This window comes from Alexandromys fortis, unplaced genomic scaffold, assembly GCF_014885135.2.
Source record: "Alexandromys fortis isolate MF-2015 unplaced genomic scaffold, M_Fortis_MF-2015_v1.1 scaffold_6, whole genome shotgun sequence".
Classification (NCBI taxonomy): domain Eukaryota; kingdom Metazoa; phylum Chordata; class Mammalia; order Rodentia; family Cricetidae; genus Alexandromys; species Alexandromys fortis.
Window position 1 is genome coordinate 16,920,625 of NW_026067902.1, and position 20,496 is coordinate 16,941,120.

The following is a 20,496-nucleotide window of genomic DNA, read 5'->3' on the forward strand; positions in this document are numbered from 1 at the left end:
TTATTGGTCTTCCCTCTTTTTTTTTTNTTTTTGTTTGTTTTTGTTTTTGTTTTTGTTTTTTTTTTTTTAGCCAGTCTTGCACTTTATTGCCCTTCCATTAGGCCTTGACCGCATACTTGCGTAGCGGGTACAGCCTCTCCTTCCGCTGCTGCTTCTTTGTCTTCAGCTTCTCCTCGTGCTTGGTGAGCCGCCGGCGCATGGCTCTAGTTTTCTTGGGTCGTAGGTCCAGAGGCTTGTACTTCTTGCCCTTGTAGAATTTCCTGAGGTTTTCCTTTTGAGTCTGGTTAATGACAGTGAGAACACGGGCGATGGATTTACGGACAACTCGTATCTTGGAGAGCTTGGACGCGGCGCCGCCTGTCACCTTGGCGACGCGAAGCTGGGATAGCTCCACTTTCAAATCATCCAGTTGTTTTAGCAGCTCCTCCTTCTTCTTGCCGCGCAGGTCCTGAGCCTTAATCTTGGCCATGGCTGCGTTGCTCACCGCTCTCTTCCCTCTCTTGGACTGATCAGTAGCTTGGCCCGGTGCTTGGGTGTAGATCTCTGTATCTGCTTCCATCAGTTTCTGGATGAAGGTTCTAGGCAGTCATCATTCTGATACAGGGAAAGGCCTGTTCAGGCATCCTCTCCACTGTTGCTTAGTGTCTTAGCTGGGGACGTCCTTGTGGATTCCTGGGAATTTCCCTAGTGCCAGGTTTCTTGCTAGCCCCTTAATGGCTCTCTCAATCAAGATATCTTTCCTTTCTCTGCCTCTCTGTCCTTCCCCCTCATCCTCCTCCTGCCTCCCCTTCTCCTCTCCCTCCCAATTTTCTCAGGAGATCTTGTCTGTTTCCCAGCCTTCCTTTAACAATTGTTCAGTGTTGCCTGTTTATTTCTAAGGCTGATCACTGGTGTTGGGTAACGAATTAGGGGGATCATCCCTGGGGAACACCAATTCTCCTATTCATAGCAGTCGTTAATTCCTTAGAGTTCTTTTTTTTTTTTTTTACATTGTGTCTCGCGCGGCCCCGGGCTGGGCACGGCCGCCCGCCCCCCCAGGCCGCCGAGAACTGCTCTACCCCTTCGTTCTGGCCGCCGGGAGCAGCTGAGTTCCTTAGAGTTCTTTAGGGGATGTATCCCACGACTGCTCCCTTTTACACTGGGTTATCAGCTGTTCAGGTCTTGTTTAGGCAGCCAGGTGGTTGAGATTTCATGGTGTAACTCCTGCCATAGCTACTCTCCCAGCAGACTTCCTAGTCCTCCGGCTCTTACAATCTTTGTTCCCTCTTCAGCGTTAGTTCCGGAGCCTCACATGCAAGCGTTGTGCAGTGCATGTCCCAGTTGTGGCTGGCACCTCATGATCAGTTCTCTGCACTTTGACTAGCTGTGGCTTTCTGTAATGGTCTCCTGCTGCAAAAAGAAGGGTTTGCTTTGAGGGGTGAGCCCTATACTCATCTATGGTGTAAAGATAAGTATCTCGAGTGCAATTAGGAATTCTGCTGGTCTGGAAAGCCTTGGCAGTAGGTTCCTCTCTTAGGTCTCTGACCTCTCCGTCCACAGGTAGCTGCCGAGGTTTACAGTACCAGCAGGATTTCCCTCCTGTTCAGCAGATCTTTAAGTTGTTAGATATGTGTCATTATTTTAGCATTGTAAGTATGTTTCGGTGCGGTAAATGTTATGGTTCATAGGCTTTACAGCTGGGTAGGATTATCCGGTGTTGCTCTTCCTTGGCAACCTGCACAGCACTGGTACTAGGAGAGTCACTCCTTGGGGAGGAAGTTTCAGGTCAGTTCCATTTCTCCAAGTACTATCTAAGGTGTATCAAGTTCTCAGTAATGAGACAACCAGGGCAACAGCAAGAGCATATTGTTTTATGTCTCTTGGAATCCCTTATCCCTTATCCAACAAGTTTGGAGGGGTTTCTCATGCATGATGTTAGGGTTTTTGTTACAGTCCATGGCTCTTTCAGGAAGCATTATTGCCCTAAGTGGCAGCTCTGTGTGTGTGTGCGCACGCGCGCGTGTGTGCACATACATCTATATGGTGGTTTGAATGAGGATGGCCCCCACAGGCTCATGGATTTGAATGTTTGATCACCAAGGGAGTTTGGAACTGTTAGGAGGTGTGGACCCTTGGAGGAGACATGACACTGAGGTGGGGCTTTGAGGGTTCAAAAGTCCAATCCAGGCCCAGTGTGTCTGTCTGAAGTAGTGTTATTTAACCTCCTTTCCAGGAAAAGCCCCCTCTTCCCATTTCTTTTTATCACATTTTGTTTGATTCATTTAAACCAAGTGTTAGAACAGAAACCCTGGCCATCTTACTCCCTTATCTCACTGTCTAGAACTAAAGCTAAAGACACCGAAGCTTTCTACCTTTCCAAACAACCCCGCTCCTGCAGTTCAGTTTAGCTAAAATAAATGCTGACATTTATTCAAATTTCAGAGTCTAGATGCAAATGTTTACATTTACATAATTTTATATATATCTAGCAAAATCAAAACTGTGAAACAAGTTTAACTTTTAATTTATTAGAACCCAGCAACATTTTTTAAAAGCAGCGTTCCTGTCAAATTAACACTTAATTCAGGGCAAAAATACACTGAAACAAACAAAACAAACAACCCTAAATCTTAAGGTAGAAGTAAAACACTGTAAACAAAACAAATCAGCAAGTCTAACACAGACTGTAGAATGCCACAATTTAAAGAGAGCCACATAGCACTTGATAGCACACAATGTTAACACAGTCAGAAATATTACCAACTGGTCCAAGATTCCCCAGTTTATAGAATGTCTAGGCTGTTCAATCAAGTTTTTGCTGTGTAGGACAGCTACCATACAAACAACTGGCTGTTGTGATGACAATGAAACTGGCAGCAGACTTTCTGGTCTGTCTATACAGTCCCATAACGCCAAGTACAAAGCATCACCAGGCATTCCGCTGACTCCCCTTGCACTCCTGCAGGTTAACTACACTTCAGTGTAACTCGTCATAGTTTTACTGTAGGCCTGACTTTATGGACAACAAAAGTATAAACTGGTTTCTTGGTGTGGGTGTGTGTTTGTGTACACAAGCATTTACACATGTGCAGGTGTAGGTGCAGTTGTTTGTGTTTGTATATGGAGGCCAGAGGTCAATCTGTGTGTGTGGTGTTCCTCGGCAGTAGTCCTTATTGGGACCTGGAACTTGCTAATTAGGCCAGGATGGCGGCCAGCAAGCCCCAGGGACCCATCTGTCTTTGCTTCCTCAACACTGGATAATCTGATATAGTAGAAAAACAAATTTTAATAAGTTATTCCATCTTTTCCTGGCCACTAAATAACTTTGGACTGAAATATAAGAACTTCAGCATCTCACTAAGTGATGCTTCTATCGGCTAGTATTTTTATTACAACCTTAGTGTAGAGACTTTCCATATGTGTTTACTTGTTTATTTTTTAGTGTTGGGAATCAACCTAGGCCTCACACTACCACTGAGTTATGTCACTCCCCAATATTTCATGTTTATGTGCAATTACAGGGTTTCAGCCTTACATTTCCCCCTGATGATCAATACCTTTCATATTTAGGTAACATGAAAAAATTTAAAAGTGAAATCAGAAAACAAGGATTAGCTAGCTTATATATCCTAATGAAATAATGGCAAAGATATAATGCACTGAAAATAATTCTGTAAGTCTAGCAAACGAGCTTGGTGGGTTCTTAAGTAACATTAATTACAAATATTCATTTTTATTACAAAGTTTTCGACTATTTCAATAAAACAGCTGTAGACTTCATGGTACTTCTATTCATTTGTTCATTAATAAAAACCTGTTAAAATCCCTTACTTAGTAGTTCTGGAAAACTCTAATCAAGTACAATCATTAAAACTACCAGAAGAGCTTTGCTGTATGACTGCAGACTCATTTCAAGGTGGACTTGGTCACTTTCAGGAGCTGACATGTAAACGGTGAATACTTTCACCAGACTCAACTCTGAAAACAGAAAGAATTTTAGCCAGTGCTGACTACGGTTAAACAGTACTGGTATTACCTGAAAAAATCAAAATTCATTGTCAACCATGCATTCCGCAACTTCAAGAACTAGGTTAAGAATAACTTATAAACACTGTTATGATGAGCTGGGCTTCCATCAGGCCTCAGTCCTATGTCATCAGCACTCGAGCCAAATAAAAGGAGCAGGAGGTCATTCTGTACACACATTGCTTGGCATCCAGGTCCCCACTGTGTGTGTAACTATTCTACCATAACTCTTTAGAGAGTGTTAAACGAGGGGTAGTAGAGGACACCTATGGGAAGTAACAAAAATGTATTAGTGTCTGTACTAACTTCTCACTGCCATTACACTATGTGTACCATTTAACCTGTACAAACATTTGTTCCTGTTTGTCTTTTTGTGAAAAAAAAAATTAGGTTCAATAAAATGTGAAATTTACATTAGTTTGCTTTAAATGCAAAGATTAACTGTTTTTGGCTCAGCTGTGTTGTAACCAAAAAAAGTATCTGCTTTGATAATACAATATGAAAAAGTTCACATATGTACATCGGTACATTCCTTCATTAAAATTTCCTTAAATCTATCGCAATGTATCTTTACAACCGATACAACTGATCTTTACAACAGAAGTCAAAACTGACAAGTAGAGATGATTCACTGCACAGCACTTTGGGTTGCGAGCATCCCTTAGACTTAAAGGACATCATTGAAGCGCTGTTTGCCATAGTCTGCAGGATCCATCTGAAGTTCTCGTTCTTCATCATCTGCAAACAAATAATACATATCACAAATAGAGTTCCAAAGTCGCCACAGCCAGCCAGCTTCAAACTGTCTCCAGTTTTTCACCTTTCTGGCAATCTTTCCACATTTCTTATCTGTTACGTTAGCTGTTTCTTTAGCTGCACGGTTGAAGAGTGAAAAGTCTCTCATTACTTCCCAAGAGTTAATTTTAACAAACTTTTTTTTTTTTTTTTTTTTTATCATGGCATGGTGGCTCACACCTGTAATCCCTGCACTAGGGAAGATTCGGAGGCAGAAGGATCAGGAGTTCAAGACCTGGACTACATAGAGAGCTTGAGGTAAACCTGGGCTACATAAGACCCCATTTCAAAGAAACAAAACAGGAACCATCCCCAATCTAAAAAGAGAACAAGAACCATCTCTGATGGGTATCAGGGAGACAGGCAAATGTATAATAGATAGAGCTAACAAAATGTTAGGAATCTCCAGGACCGAAGCGCCAGCGCTGTGCATCTTAGCTGAGCTGGGTGTGCATGTGCCTGTGAGGTCAGAGCTTCAAGTCATTCCTAGCTCCAGAGCCAGTTCCAGGACAGCCTAAGCTACAGGAGACACTCTCGAAAATCCACTACCACCTTTTCAAATTATAAAGGTAACCTATAGTGGCCACAAAAAAGAAAAAAAAATCAGAAAATAAGAGACTAGAAGTTCTCCCCAGTCCCAACATAGAACATTTCAGTGATGTTCTCTGAGAATGGTTTCCCCTTGACTTCCTAAATGCAGCACACTAACCAAAACATAACTCTTAAAAAACAAAAAAAATTAGCCAGTGAGTTCAAGGCCAGCCTGGTCTACAGAGTGACCAGGAGTTCCAGGACAGCCAGGGCTACACAGAGAAACCTTGTCTCTAAAAAACCAAAGGAAAAAAAGAAAAAACTGTTAGGCCCTCAAAGCCTTTTTGAAGAGCTGTATGAAGTGACTACCGAGTGCCTCGCGGTAAGACTTCTCTAGCTACAATCCTATCTGTCCGCTGCCATTTTGTGCTGTCAGTTTATCTCTCAATAACAACCCCCTTTTCTAATTTTTAAATATAACTGTTCAAAATAAGTACAATTACGCTATAGTTAAGCTACAAAGGAAGACCCAGGCGGTGGTGGCACACGCATTTAGTTCTAGCACTGGGGAGGTAGAGGCAGGTGGATCTCTATGAGTTCGAGGCCAGCCTGGTCTATGAAGCAAGTTCCAGGACAGCCAAGGCTACACAGAGAAACCCTGTCTCCAAAAAAAAAGGGGGGGGGGAGTTCAATTAAAGTCTCAGGAGTTGGCTCTCTTTGTTCAATGCTTCATTTTGTTATTTATCTTTTAGTATCTCCCATAGTTGATTGAATACCATGCTGAAGATGAAGAGCAGAGTGGTTGCATGGATATGCTTTTGTATGTAATATTGGAAAACTGAAAAATCATACACTAGACCATTATAAATTAGGGACCACCTTTGAATCTTAATTATATTGAATTAAAATTTTTATGAATTCTTTATGAGAATGTCATGCCTGTATTTTGATCATACTGACCCCACGCCCTACACCAACTCCTCCCTACAACAGTTTGTTTTCAAGACAACTTCACTAGGTAGCTCAGGCTGGCTTTGAACTCATAATCCTCCTGTTTCAACCTTCCACATGCTGTTTTGGCCTTTCAGAAATGACAAACAAGCCAACTTTATTTTTCCTTTCAACAACTTTCCTATTAAAATCATACAAATTCTTGTTTAGAATTGCAGGCAACCATTTTGTACCATATTCTTAAAACTGATCACTTTTTTGTTTTTTAGGAGGTAGTGCTGTGGACTGACCTCCAAATAGTCTGTCTGCACACTTGTCATCCTCAGCCTGGTTAGATCTATGTGTCATTTGATTTTCATCTGTTTTATGGTGCTATGGATGGACCCAGGGCTCTGATCACACTACTCACCAAGCCATATCCCTAGATGGATTTTACTTTTTATTTTTGAGATAGTATCTCTCTAAAAGTTGCCTAGGCTGGTCTTGAATTTACAATCCCCTGTCCTCAGCCTCCAGAACTCCTGGGATTAGAGGCCTGTGCCACCAGGCCTTGCTTGATGATCACGTACGTTATCTCTAAAGTAAAATGCATCCCAGATGTATTAGAACATTTGTAAAGGCTGAAGTTATATTATATTCACATTTGTGTGTTGTAATCATGGCAATCACTTTCTTATAAAAAAACAAAAACCACACTTAAAAAACAAAACAAAACAAAAACCAAACAAACCTATCTTTGTCTTTAAAAGGGGAGAAACAATCACAGACACTTAGCCAGAATGCCCTCTGGAGAACCTGAGTTATGAGGTCTCAATCTATGCCTCTGAACACATCTTTCAAGAATTAGTAACTAAATGAAGACAATCATGGAGCAATGGAACATTTTGAGAAATTAAAACACAAAAGTTATTGCAGGAAAAATGTTGTTACTTTTCTGAACTTTATATGAATAAATACAAAGAGAAAATGAGGTAAAAGCGAAGGTTTTAGGAACAGAAAACGCTGAAATTTGTTCCTGGACCAAATACTTAAACATGACCTAGTTCCTCTTCTTTGGACCTGCACTGTCCTACCTCAGAATAAAATGATGTAACTGCAGTGTCTATTTGCAAAGTCCACTATAAGTGGCTATAATATAAGGGAGGCTAAATCTACGTTCTCTACTTGTGCATGTGTGTACGTGTAGCTAAGGCCCAGTCTCAGGAGCTGAGTATGCTGGACAAGCACTCTACCACTGAGCTAGAAAGCCCCAGTTCCACTTCAGCACAATTCTGATATGAGGCTTATACACCGTTTTCAAGAATTTCACTGCAGTCAGCATCATTTACACTAACTACAGTCTGTTTTCAGTGTAGTTTTCTACCCAGAATTCAAGTTTCTATCAACAACTACTTTATATTTACCTACAGTACCTGACAGAATAGAATTGATACACCGATGATAACCACAGAAACTGAGAGTTTAGTTTCTACAGAAAGCAGCAGAACCTGAAGTATCTAACCATGAGGAAACCAAGGAAATACAACCAGAGAGCTAGCCATCATTTGTGATGTCAGTGTAAAGCCCCCTGAGAGTATAAGAAAGGACTATGAACTAAACTACGACACTGAGGTCCACAAAGTCACAAGCTCACCCTTCAACTATCCTTCAAAGGAGGCAATCCAGAGAGAAAATTCTGGATTTTTTTTACTTAAAAAAACTATTGAGCAAACACTAAGACAGTGCTTTACAGAATAAAGTGCTCTGTTTTAAGTGCTGATACCAAATCATGCAGTCTACATAACTTCTGTTAGAAGTACATACACACATACGTAAGTACATGTTATTTCTGCCTTATAGTTGTGGGAATTACAAGAGAGAATTGGAATCCAGGCTTTTGATCATTGGGATGTAGGCTCTGAAACACTCAGCTAAACTTCTGTATGTAGACAGTACTTATTGCTTATTGATATTTACAAATAAACTAAAAACTTCTTTGAGATTAAAGAGCAAAGGAAGTTTATATTCTTTTAAAGAAGATTTTACTTTTGAGCTGGAAAGACAGCTCGGCAGTTAAGAGCATTTGCTGCTCTTCTAGAGGACCTGAGTTCAGTGCTCAGCACCCAAAACAGGTGGCTTACAATTATCTGTAACTCTAGTTCAGGGGATCTGATGACATAGACACACACAGGAACACTTAAAAGTAACAATTCTTTAAGATTTATTTATTTATTATGTATACAACATTCCTTCTATGTATGCTTGCATGCCAGAAGAGGGCACCAGATCTCCTTACAGGTGGCCGCGAGCCACCATGTGGTTGCTGGGAATTGAACTCAGGACCTTTGGAAGAGCAACCAGTGCTCTTAACCTCCAGCCCCAAAAGTAACAATTGTTTAAAAAACTTAAAAATTTTATGTATATGAGTGTTTTGTTTGTTCCCAACCTATATGGGCTGGAGGTCAGAAGAGGGTACTGGATCCCCTGGAACTGGAGTTCCAGATGGTCGTGGAATGCCATGTGGATGTTGGGCATTGAGCCCAGGTCCTCTGATGAACAGTTGAGCCACCTACCTCTCCAGGCCCAAGTTTCTATCTTCTTATAAGAATAAAGAATGAGTTCTCAATCTCCAATAAATAAATAAATAAATAAATAAACAAATAAATAAATAAATAAGTAAGTAAATAAATAAATAAATAAATGAATAAAGAATGAAATCCCAGCACTTGGGAGGCAGAGGCAGGGGATGTCTGTAAGTTTGAGGTCAGCTTGGACTACAGCTCGAGTTCCAGGACAGCTGGGGCTATTGCAGAGAAATCTTGTCTCAAAAAACAAAACAAAACAAAATAAAACAAACAAACAAACAAACAAAAAAACCCCAAAGACTTGTTAGCTATCCAAGGCATACTGTTTCCAGAGTTACTCTTTTCAAATTTTTATAATATTGCAAATAAATTATTCCCTTTAGGATACTCTAAGAATCTGAAATAAAAATAAGTCAACACAGGAAAGGAGGCCTTATTTAATTTTATTAGCACATACTGGAGGTAACAGTAATAGTGTTATCAGTTATGTATGAACATATCTGTTCATTATCAGTTATGTATGAACAGAGAACAGTAAGGCTGGAATGCTTTAGCTTCCTATTGGTCAAAGCTACCATTTTACAATCTGACTTGTTTAAGATCTATGCCAGAGTATATATAACAGAATCTTAGCCTTCAGTTGGAATTTCTAACCCTGTATCCCTCACTCCTCAAACTGCTCCCACAATCAGCAGAGCAGAGCTTGTGCCTAGAAAACCTTAATAATGCTTCTTCCTCAAGTCCTCCCCACTTCTTCCCTGCTCTCGAGCAAGGTCTTGGTGCTGGAGAGATGGCTCAGCAGTAAGAGTACTAGATGTTCTTCTAAGGGACTCAGGTTTGATTCCCTGCACCTATATGGTGGCTAACAACCATCTGTAACTCCAGCTCCAGGGGATATAACACTCACTTCTGTCCTCTTCTGGCACCAGACACACACGCAAACAAAACACTCAACATAAAATAGGAAAAAAAATTAAAGTAAAAGAAAAGATGTGGCCAGGAGGTGGTAGCACACGCCTTTAGTCCCAGCACTGGGGAGGCAGAGGCAGGCAGATCTCTCTGAGTTCAAGGCCAGCCTGGTCTATAAGAGCTAGTTCCAGAACTGGCTCCAAAGAAACCCTGTTTTAAAAAACCAAGAAGAAAAGATGTGGATCTGTAGCTCAGAATAGCCTAGAGCTCTCTCTGTTGTCCTGTCTCAGCTTCTTGAGTGCTGGATTACATGTATGGGCCCCCATGCCCAGCCACACTTAAGGGCACCCAGGGTTTGTTTTTATCTTTGGTCGTAAGGCTCTAACAGTGGCAAAAACATTTCTTTCTTTCCTGGGTTTGGGGATAAATGTGCCTCAGGCATTTTGAAATAGGGATTGTATTTTCCTACAGTAATTAAGTTATACACAACAACTCCATTGAAAGGTGGGCCACATTCTAGCTCTAAATGAAAAACTACACAGAATATCTATGTGATTTAAGAAGTACTACACAGACTTTCTTTTAACTGTAACTCCAATATGTGGTTTTGTTCTCCCAGCCCCCATTTTTCAATTTTAAGACTTGCTTGGGCTGTAAAAGCATTGTAATGATATTGACACAGTGAAAAATGACTTCAACTCTGCAAAATCTGACCTTGCAATAATATCTGCAAACTAAATTGTTAAGTAGGGGTTGAGCTGCCCCCCACCTCACTCTTTGGACAGTTAATAATGAACCTAATCTTACAAATGCGTTTGAAATTATTTTAAGTCTTTTAAATACTTATGTTAAAGTCAGTTGACCCAATATATTTCCCTTTACTGGGGCTGCCATTCCTGCTTATTTCTGTTCTGTGATGAGTCTCCACTATTACTAACAAACACTAAAATAAGACAAATATTAAGAAGCAAGTCTCAACTCAAGGAAGATTTACTTGCAAACACTGAAGCAAAGAATTTAGAACTGGGGATGTGGCTTAGTTGGTAGAGTGCTCACCCACTACCTGTGAGGCCCTGTGTTTCTTTCCCAGCACCACATAAGACTGGAGGTGTCGGCATATGCTTCTAATTCAGCCCTTGGGAGATAGAGGCAGGAGATTAAAAGTTCAAGGTTTCCCTCAACTATATGTTAAATGTGAGCCTAGATTACAAGAGATCCTAAAGGGGGGGGGGGATAAAAAACCACCTCCTTACTTCACTGAAAACATCTTGGGCCTTAGAACCAATAAACTTAGATTCTTTTGTGAAAGGAAAAGCATAGCAGTAATGAGAAATGGGTGTGGAGGAGAATACAAGAACGGAAGAGGGAAATCACTGAAGATAAATCACTCACTGTGCATAAAATTGACACAAATATTAAAAGAAATTCTGTGATTAAAAATCATCAGGCTTAAGACAAGCAAAAATGTAAGAATTATTAATAATACTTGAAATTAATTGCTCTAATAAAAACCTCAAAATGAACTAATTAAATGATAGAGATCCTTAAGGGGCGGGGGGGGGGGGGGAGAAAGACTCCTCAAAGGGCAAATGAGCAAGCTGTGACCAGAGGTAAAGAACATTCAGCCGGTCAGTTATAAGAACAGAAGCCAACAGAAAAGCATAACTAACAGTTAACAGCATTGCTTGGGCCCTGAGTGTAAACACTGTGGGAGAACAGGCACAAAAAAGAACACAAATAAGATGCAAGGCAAAGTAAATGAAAATTCTGGTTGCTCAAGAGCTTACAATCTAATTGGTGATATGATACACATGCAAGACAAAAGACATAAAGTGTTACAGATAAAGGCAAGCAAACATAATCCAATCAAATCATAAAAGCAATGAGCAAAGGAAAAAATTATGAGAAAAGGATGAGATGATGTCCTCACAGAACTTCCAGTACCTATTAATCTCCTTTTTTCACAAATAACTATATTTATTCTTTTTTTTTTTAAATATTTATTTATTACGTATACAATATTCTGTCAGTGTGTATGCCTGCAGGCCAGAAGAGGGCACCAGACCCCATTACAGATGGTTGTGAGCCACCATGTGGTTGCTGGGAATTGAACTCAGAACCTTTGGAAGAGCAGGCAATGCTCTTAACCGCTGAGCCATCTCTCCAGCCCACTATATTTATTCTTATTCCCAATCTAGAGTGGACTACAAAATAATGCCTAGGATGTCAGATCACTAGCCTTCCTTTTTATCCTAACTATATAGTATTCGAGGGCAATTAAATTATTTTCTAAATTTTAAAAAAATTAATTCTTGTCCTGAACCTAAGTAACTTAATAACTATAAAAAGAAATAAAAACTGGTTACCCCAGAAAACTCATGCACTGTACTACAGAAATCTTATACTTTATACCCTAAGATCAAAGGTAACTTTTATAAAAAAAAAAAAAACACTCTAAAACTCTAAAACTCCATAGATACTACTGAACACAAGCAGGCAGAAAAGAAGCCCAAAGCCCCACTACAGCACAGCAGTGTGGTCTGAGGCATGCACACAGGTAGGAATCTTAACTTTTACCAAGTTAAAAGCTTAGAAGTAATTGGTAACAAGAAAAAAATGTGTTGAATCTGTGTATTAACCATGAAGACAAATCTTTCAAACCTTTCGTTAAATATAAAGGTTAAAGTTGTCAGAACACTTCACCTTCTCATGTCCCATCAGGGGCAGAATAAATTTCTGTTCCTTATGGAGACCATGTGGCTTTGCTTTAACAAAAAAGCTGTCTGGGCAATATTGTATATACTTAGAATACTAAGTATTCTCCAGTGAGATTTTTAAAAAAGGTATTTTCTGAAGTATTTGCCTCAAGTAATGCCTAGAGTCATTTCAAACAATTTAATCCTAAAAATTTTGAGAACTCTGCATTTCAAATCGTCACTATATCAATAATATAATCTAAAAATGAAAAGAATGACCCTTCCAATTAATCACAAACTTCTATCATAAAATAGTTCTCAAAACTGAAAAATTGCACAAAATCTTGAGTTAAGACTAAGATACGGCTATGACTGTAAGTGGGGAAAATTCTACACAAATTCAACCAAACCTAAGAGGTGAGTTTCACGGTCACAGCATGGAAGCCAGGCCACGCTCACCTTGGACGTCTTCCTCTCCACCATCACCATCTTCTTCCTCATTGTAAGCCAGCTCAGCCTGCTTGTCTGCCTCATACTCACCTACGTTACCATCATCCCCATTATAATCCGCCAGTTTAGAGCCATGCTGCGGATCAACAGGGGATTCATTTTCATCAAAGAATCGGCCTGTGAAGTAGGCAGAGGATTAATTCAAGAGTAAAGAGCAGAGAAGAAGGGACCTATACTGAAGACAGACGGGAAAGGAGTCAAGGGAAACCCAGCAACTCTCAGAGTACTGCTCACAAAAGAACACATTTTATGAAGATTATACAAGACATAAGTAATTAAGAATGAAGACTCAAAATACCTTAAAAAAATAGGTTTATTGATTATATTTCAAGAGAATAGTGGGCCGAGCAGCAACTCTACTCTTGCTGTACCCCCAAATAAAATTTAGTCAACAATTTCTCTTCTGTGTTTAGTGTTTCCTGTTAAGATTTAATGTTTTCTGCAAGCGGTGGTGGTGGACACCTTTAATCCCAGAACTTTGGAGGCAGAGGTAGGAGGATCTCCAGGACAACAACAACAACAACAACAAAAAGTTTAATGTTTTTTGCTGAGGCAAAATTTTATTGTGTAGATCAGGATGGTCTCCCTAATTCTGGTGATTTAAAAGTTTTCTTAAAGTAAAGGGTGCCATGTTTAGAATTCCTTTCCTTTTCCTTCCTTCCTTCCTCTCTCCCTCCCTCCCTTCTTTCTTTGTTTCTTTCTTTGTTTCTTTCTTTGTTTCTTTCTTTGTTTCTTTCTTTGTTTCTTTCTGTGTTTCTTTCTTTCTTTCTTTCTTTCTTTCTTTCTTTCTTTCTTTCTTTCTTTCTTTCTTTCTTTCTTTCTTGAGACAGGGTTTCTCTGTAGCTTTGGAGCCTGTCCTGGAACTACCTCTTATAGACCAGGTGGGCCTCGAAATCACAGAGACCTGCCTTCCTCTGCCTCCCGAATACTGGGATTAAAGGCGTGCACCACCACGGGCCTGGCTAGAATTCCTTTTCTAATGACCTATAATCAATCTCAATATCTCTCTCTTTTACAAGAGAGGGTTTCACAGTGTAGCCCTGGCTGTTCTGGAACTCTCTCTATAGACCAGGCTGTCCTCAAACTCATGAGATCCACCTGTTTCTGCCTTCTGAGTGCTGGGATTAAAGGCGTGTGCCACTACTGTCTGGAAGACCTATAATGTCATTAATGTAAGTACTAGTTGAAAATGATATTTTAGGAAGAGAATAAATATGATACGTACTGAAATCTGAAGTCGTTTACTGCTACATATATTATTCATGAATGATTTGAAGACCATTTTTAAAGCAATCAATGAGTTCTATGCAAACTGAATTCTCTTTGCACTGTAAGACAAACTAACACTATCTGAAGGCTACTTCAAATTCCTTTTAGTAATACTGACTAGCCATAGCCATGGGCTCCTAAGGAGGCATGGCAGACAGTACAAATCAGATCCTTATTAGTATTTGCCTTGAAAAAATCCTATGTTATGGCCGGGCGGTGGTGGCACACGCCTTTAATCCCAACACTCAGGAGACAGAGGCAGGCAGATCTCTGTGAGTTCGAGACCTGCCTGGTCTACAAGAGCTAGTTCCAGGACAGGAACCAAAACCACAGAGAAACCCTGTCTCGAAAAACCAAAAAAAAAAAAAAATAAAAAATAAAAAAAAAAATTCCTATGTTATCCCTTTCTGTTTCCTAGGTCAGGTCTTTTAAATGTCAACGGAAGCTTAAAGAAGTTGGTCTATTTAAAATCACATATGCTTTCATAACAATGAAAATTCAAGAAGGGCAATAAACTTAATACCTCATATAAAAAGCTGTTAATACCTGGACATTAAAAGCATAATGGGGCCAGTGAGATGGCTCAGCAGGTAATGGGCCTTCTGCCATGCCTCATCTCTCTCCCTGATATATAAGAACACACATTCCAAAATGTACAAGTAAACACTCCAGGTACACAAAACTCTAATCCACAAACAGACGAGAGCTGGGAGTAAAGATTAGTGATAGATCACTTGTCCACACTACATCAAGCTATGTGCTCAGTTCCTAGACCTGCAACAAAGAAAGCAACAAAAACTTCACAAAACTACTTTAGCATTAAATTTACCAGAATGAAAATTAATATTAAAGGTCAGGAAAGATGATTCTGATGGTAAAGATACTTGCTACAAAAGTCTGATGACCTGAGTAAAATCCTGGAGCCCAAGGCAAAGATGAAAGGAGAAGAACAACTCCTACAAGTTATCTTTTTTTTTTTTAATATTTATTTATTATGTATACAATATATGCCTGCAGGCCAGAAGAGGGCACCAGACCTCATTACAGATGGTTGTGAGCCACCATGTGGTTGCTAGGAATTGAACTCAGGACCTTTGGAATAGCAAGCAATGCTCTTAACCGCTGAGCCATCTCTCCAGCCCCCCTACAAGTTATCTTCTGCCTCTATACTCTCACCATGGTGCACACGTGTGCATACACACACATTTAAAAAATAAGAACATCATTATAATCTCCAAATAGTAATGAGGCTAATTTACTAAGGACGTAAAGGAACCTGCAATCAAGCCTGAGGACCTGAATTCCATTCTTAAAAGGCACACGATCAGCTGGGCAGTGGTGGTGCATGCCTTTAATTCCAGCACTCAGAAGGCAGAGGCAGGTGGATAAGGCCAGCTTGGTCTACAGAGTGAGTTCTAGGACAGTCAAGACTACGCAGTGAAACCCTGTCTTGAAGAAAAACAAAAACAAAAAACAAACAAAACAAAATAAAACAAAAAGAAACCAACAACAAGCAAAAAGGGAGACAGTGGGAGGAGAAAGGGCAAGTTGTCCTTTGGCTGACATGTATACACTGTAGCAGGTGTATGAACACACATACAATATAAATGTAATAAATATTTCCAACCACTTCCAATTAAAAAAAAATCACATAGATCTACACACAATTCCCATGTTAGCTGAATATAGCCATAGATCATAAAGTTTTCTATTTCTTTTCTTTTCTTTTTTTTTTTGTGACAGGGTTTCTCTGTAGCTTTGGAACCTGTCCTGGAACTAGCTCTTGTAGAACAGGCTGGCCTTGAACTCACAGAGATCCGCCTGCCTCAGCCTCCCCAGTGCTAGGATCAATGGCGTGCACCACTACTGCCCAGTTAAGTTTTCTATTTCTGCAAAAGATTTTTCAACAAAACATTGTGAACATATAGTTATAGCCCAATGAAAGATCAAACTGCCAAATTTAATAGAAGTCTAAGCATTCCTATAAACTGTTTACTTATGTATCTAATAAACAAGAAGGCTTAACCTTACATTCAATTCCAAATATTCTTCCACCTATTTGGAATATAGTTAAACAAAGAAAAATTAATAATTAAAATCAAATCCGGGCATGGCAGTGTACACCTTTAATCCCAGCACTTGGGAGGCAGAGGCAGGCAGATCTTTGTGAGTTCAAGGCCAGCCTGGTCTATAGAGTGAGTTCCACTCAGTGAAACCCTGTCTTGAAAAACAAAACAACAAAACAATTAAAATCATAAATAATATTCTAGTGCTTCCAGACGAAGAACAAAACCAGAATAAATTAGTAAAATATTCTCTCGTTTTTAATTATTTTTAAAAATATGTATGTGTGCACGTGCACATATGTGTGCACCAGCAACGTCTGTGGAGGTCAGAAGATGTTGGATCCTTTGGAGCTGGTGCTGGGAATCAAACCCAGGTCCTCTGCAAAAGTACTAGGTGCTCTTAACTTCAGAGCCTTTTCTCTAGCACCCCCCCCCCACTGTTTTCCTAAAGATAAAAAGAGTCGTTGAATATGGAATTCTTCATTTCAGTTAGACTGGCCCACCAGTGAGCCCCTCCACCCTACTGATTAAAAAATAAAAACTGAAACAAATATATATACACATATATGGTTTATTCTCTTATTTATTTTGAGAAACAGTCTCAGTGTGTGGTCTAGAGCTCATTATGTAAATCAAACCGGCCTGGAACTCACAGAGATCCACCTGTCTATGCCTCTGGAGTTCCAGGATTAAAGATGTATACTGCCTTATAATTTTTCAATAAGAGAAAATACAAAAAGTTTAGGGCTAGCCGGGTGGTAGTGGCACATGCCTTTGATCCCAGCACTTGGGAGGCAGAGGCAGGTGGATCTCTGTGAGTTCGAGACCAGCCTGGTCTACAGAGCTAGTTCCAGGACAGCTAGGGCTACACAGAAAAACCCTGTTTAGGGCTAATAATCTTACACCAAAATATATAAAATGAAAACATTAATTGTACATTAAGTATGATTATATATTAAATAAATAAATTCATTGCTTATCTAAAGGAATACAAAATTCAAATACTGATAAAACAACTTTATCAGTGTTTAACAAATGCTTGCTAGGCTGGGAGAACAAAAAGTAATATACTCTCACCCTAATGATGTTAACATCTTAGCAGAGAAGAGAAAAGTAAGCAGTCATCACAGGACAAAGTGACATGCTGCATATACTAATGAAACATGCTCTGAAGAAGCTCAAGAAGAGAAACTGACTTAGACAAGATAGCACAGACGAAGTTAGGACTGTACCAAATATGGGACAGCGCAACAGTTTCAAAGTACAAGTAGGTGCTCGCTAAAAACAGCACAAAGACATATAAAGAGCATTCTACTTCCAAGTAACAGTCTTGGGTTTGGAGCTGCAACTAGGTAATAGAGCACTTGCCTAGCACGTGCACGCGCTGGACTCCCTCCATCCCCGCTCCTGAGGACATGTTCCCAAAGCAGCATTTTTAAGTTTTGATGTACATGTAAAAAGAGGTTTAAGTCAGGAACTGCGATCTTCATAGGAATCTGCCTGGTGTTGCTCATTGCCACTCACCAGCTCTGGCAGGATAGAGCGTAGCTCTAATAATCCTGTTACTGAAGACTGTTGACAAGGATGTAAAAACTTAACAAGGGTATCTGGTAATGAGTGCACATGCCTTTAATTCTACAACTCAGGAGGCAGAGGCAGGCAGATCTCTGTTAGAAGCTAGCCTGGTCTACACAGCAAGTTCCATGCCAGACAGTTACATAGAGACCCTGTCTCAAAAAACAAAAAGCAAAAGCAAAACCAAAAAACAACAACAAAAAACTTTAAAAAAAGCTAAAAAAAAAAAAAAAAAAAAGAGGGAGAAAAATTTGACAAAGACAAAAACAAATGAGAAAATGATAAGGCTATGGGGCTAATCTTCACTGTCAACTTGACTAGATTCAGAGTCCTACTAAAATATACCTCTAGATGTGTCTAGGACATTTCTAGAAAAGGATTAACTGAAGAGGAAGGACCACCCTGAATGTGGACAGATCCATCCTATGGGCTAGGGTCTCTGAATGAAAAAGAGAAAGCATGCTAGAGAAAGAATGCTAGTACCATTCATCCTTCCTACCTTTTCTGACTGTGAGCATGCCTTCCCTACCATAATGGACTCTGTTACCATGAACTGTGAGCCAAAACAAACAAACATTTCCCTCCTTAAGTTGCTTCTTGCAAGCTGGTGTGGTTACGGCAATGAAAGTAACTAATATAAAATACAAAAGGAAGAAAATTACAAGGTAAAACTACACTTTAAAATAAACTTTAGGGCCGGGCGGTGGTGGCACACGCCTTTCATCCCAGCACTCGGGAGGCAGAGGCAGGTGGATCTCTGTGAGTTCGAGACCAGCCTGGTCTACAAGAGCTAGTTCCAGGACAGGCTCCAAAGCCACAGAGAAACCCTGTCTCGAAAAACCAAAAAAAAAAAAACAAAAAAACAAAAAAAACTTTAGTCATGACTCAATGATGTTTCACCCCCTGGCAAACAAAGCTGAATGAAAATAATACTGATGACATTCTCTGAGTATAAATAAAAATGGCAGTAAAAGTCATAGATCTACAAATCTCAAGACAGAATTCTTAAAAATTGGACTCTTTAAATAAAGGGGAACTTAACCACAAAGGCCAGTTTTACACTTAAAAGAAAGACATTAGATTTAACATTTTAAACATTATCAGAAATGCTGGTGTGAGTAATTTGAGTTAAGAATCGTGAAGATAAATCTATAAAATCTTTTCCCACACCGGCAATAAGTATTTTTGCAAATCCTCGTAAAAAAAAAAAGAATGTATTGAATGCATGAGCAAATGGTAGCAGAAAGCTACAAAATGAGTAGTACCATGCACTCACAATGTAGGGAGAGATGGGTCTCCGTGAAAGGTGAATTATCTACTTACAGTAATAGTTGAAGACACAACAAGGGTTTGGAGAGATGGCTCAGTGGATAAAGTGCTTGCTGCGTAAGAGTGGAACCCAGAGCTGAGGTTCCCAGCACCTATCTGACAATTACAGGTGACAACCTGTAATTCTAGCACACAGGAAGCAGAGACAAGACCCCCGAGGCAAGCTAGCCAGCTACACTTGATGTGATTGATTCAGCCTCAGCAAATAAAGTAGACAGTGATATAGGAAGACACCTCATGCTAATTTCAGGTCTCCACATGCATGCACATACATGTGTCAATATCCTCATGAACACACATGTATATATACAAACACATGCAAAAAAAACCACAACGAAAACAAACCTAGTTTGAAATAACAAGAAAAAAGGTAAATATATAATATCAACTATAGTGATATTTTATTTATGTTTTATAAATAAAGCTTGCCTGAAGACCAGAAGGTAAAACTAAGCCACCAGAGGCCATGCAGTGGTGTCACACACTTTTAATCCCAGGGTTTGGGAGACAGAGGCAGATGGAGCTCTGTCAGTTCAAGACCCTGCTGGGCTACACAAGATCAATGAAGAAACAAATCCAGGTAGTGGTGGTTCACACCTTTAATCCCGCACTACAGAGGAATATAAACTGGGATAAGATAGGCTTTAGTTTGAGGATTTCTTAGAGGTAAGGGCTCTCTAGTGGCTTGGCTGCTTTGCTTTTCTGACCTTCATGTTGAACCCCAATATCTGTCTCTGGGTTTTTATTATTCATGCTACAATCAACTGAATTTAAAGAGCAGTAATTTCAGAGATAATCGTAAGACTACCAAAACCAAGGAAGTATGGAGTCTTGGATGTAAAGATTATAGATTGACTAATATTTATACAGTATAGGAAATAGATTTTGTTAAGTAGTAGTAAACAGTCTCAACTCAACATAAATTAAGTTTTCTGAAAAGTGTTCATTAGAACTTAATCAACTGACGCTCAGGATATAGATAGAGGCCTAGCCTCTATAAGGTCTTGGATTCAATCCACACATCTCAAAGAAAAAGAATATAACTGTAAGTAAAATTTTTTTTGAAGAAAAAAACCCCCAACCTTTTTAAACTTTAAGGATCGAATCCATACAAAAAGTACTTCTCAAACTCATAGACTCAAGATAAATGTACTAATTAGAACTGACAGGAAAAATGGCTCAGAGTAAAAAGTGTTTGTTACATAATTGGCAACCTGAATTCAGTCCCCAGAACACAGGAAAAGATGGAAAGAACCAACTCCACAAAGCTCTCCTCTGGACTCCAATGCATCATGC

At 39.6% G+C, this 20,496-nt stretch overlaps 2 protein-coding genes across 3 annotated transcripts in view; both read right to left on the reverse strand.

Annotated features, from left to right (window-relative positions):
* Positions 1–56: 56 nt before the first annotated feature.
* On the reverse strand, positions 57–507 carry LOC126496508 (60S ribosomal protein L35-like). The gene has a single exon (XM_050134001.1). The coding sequence runs from the start codon at positions 467–469 to the stop codon at positions 98–100; it is 372 nt and encodes a 123-aa protein (XP_049989958.1). The 5' UTR covers positions 470–507; the 3' UTR covers positions 57–97.
* A 1,980-nt stretch (positions 508–2,487) lies between these two features.
* Golm2 (golgi membrane protein 2) overlaps positions 2,488–20,496 on the reverse strand; it is a 77,841-nt gene continuing 59,832 nt past the window's right edge. The window contains exons 9-10 of one of the 2 annotated variants that reach the window (XM_050133699.1): positions 12,911–13,078; positions 2,488–4,743 (exon numbers count right to left, since the gene is read on the reverse strand). In XM_050133699.1, the coding sequence (XP_049989656.1) occupies positions 4,673–4,743; positions 12,911–13,078 (239 nt within the window). In that variant the 3' untranslated portion in view covers positions 2,488–4,672. The remainder of the gene's footprint in view (positions 4,744–12,910; positions 13,079–20,496) is intronic. The other variant, XM_050133705.1, reaches the window with a different exon arrangement.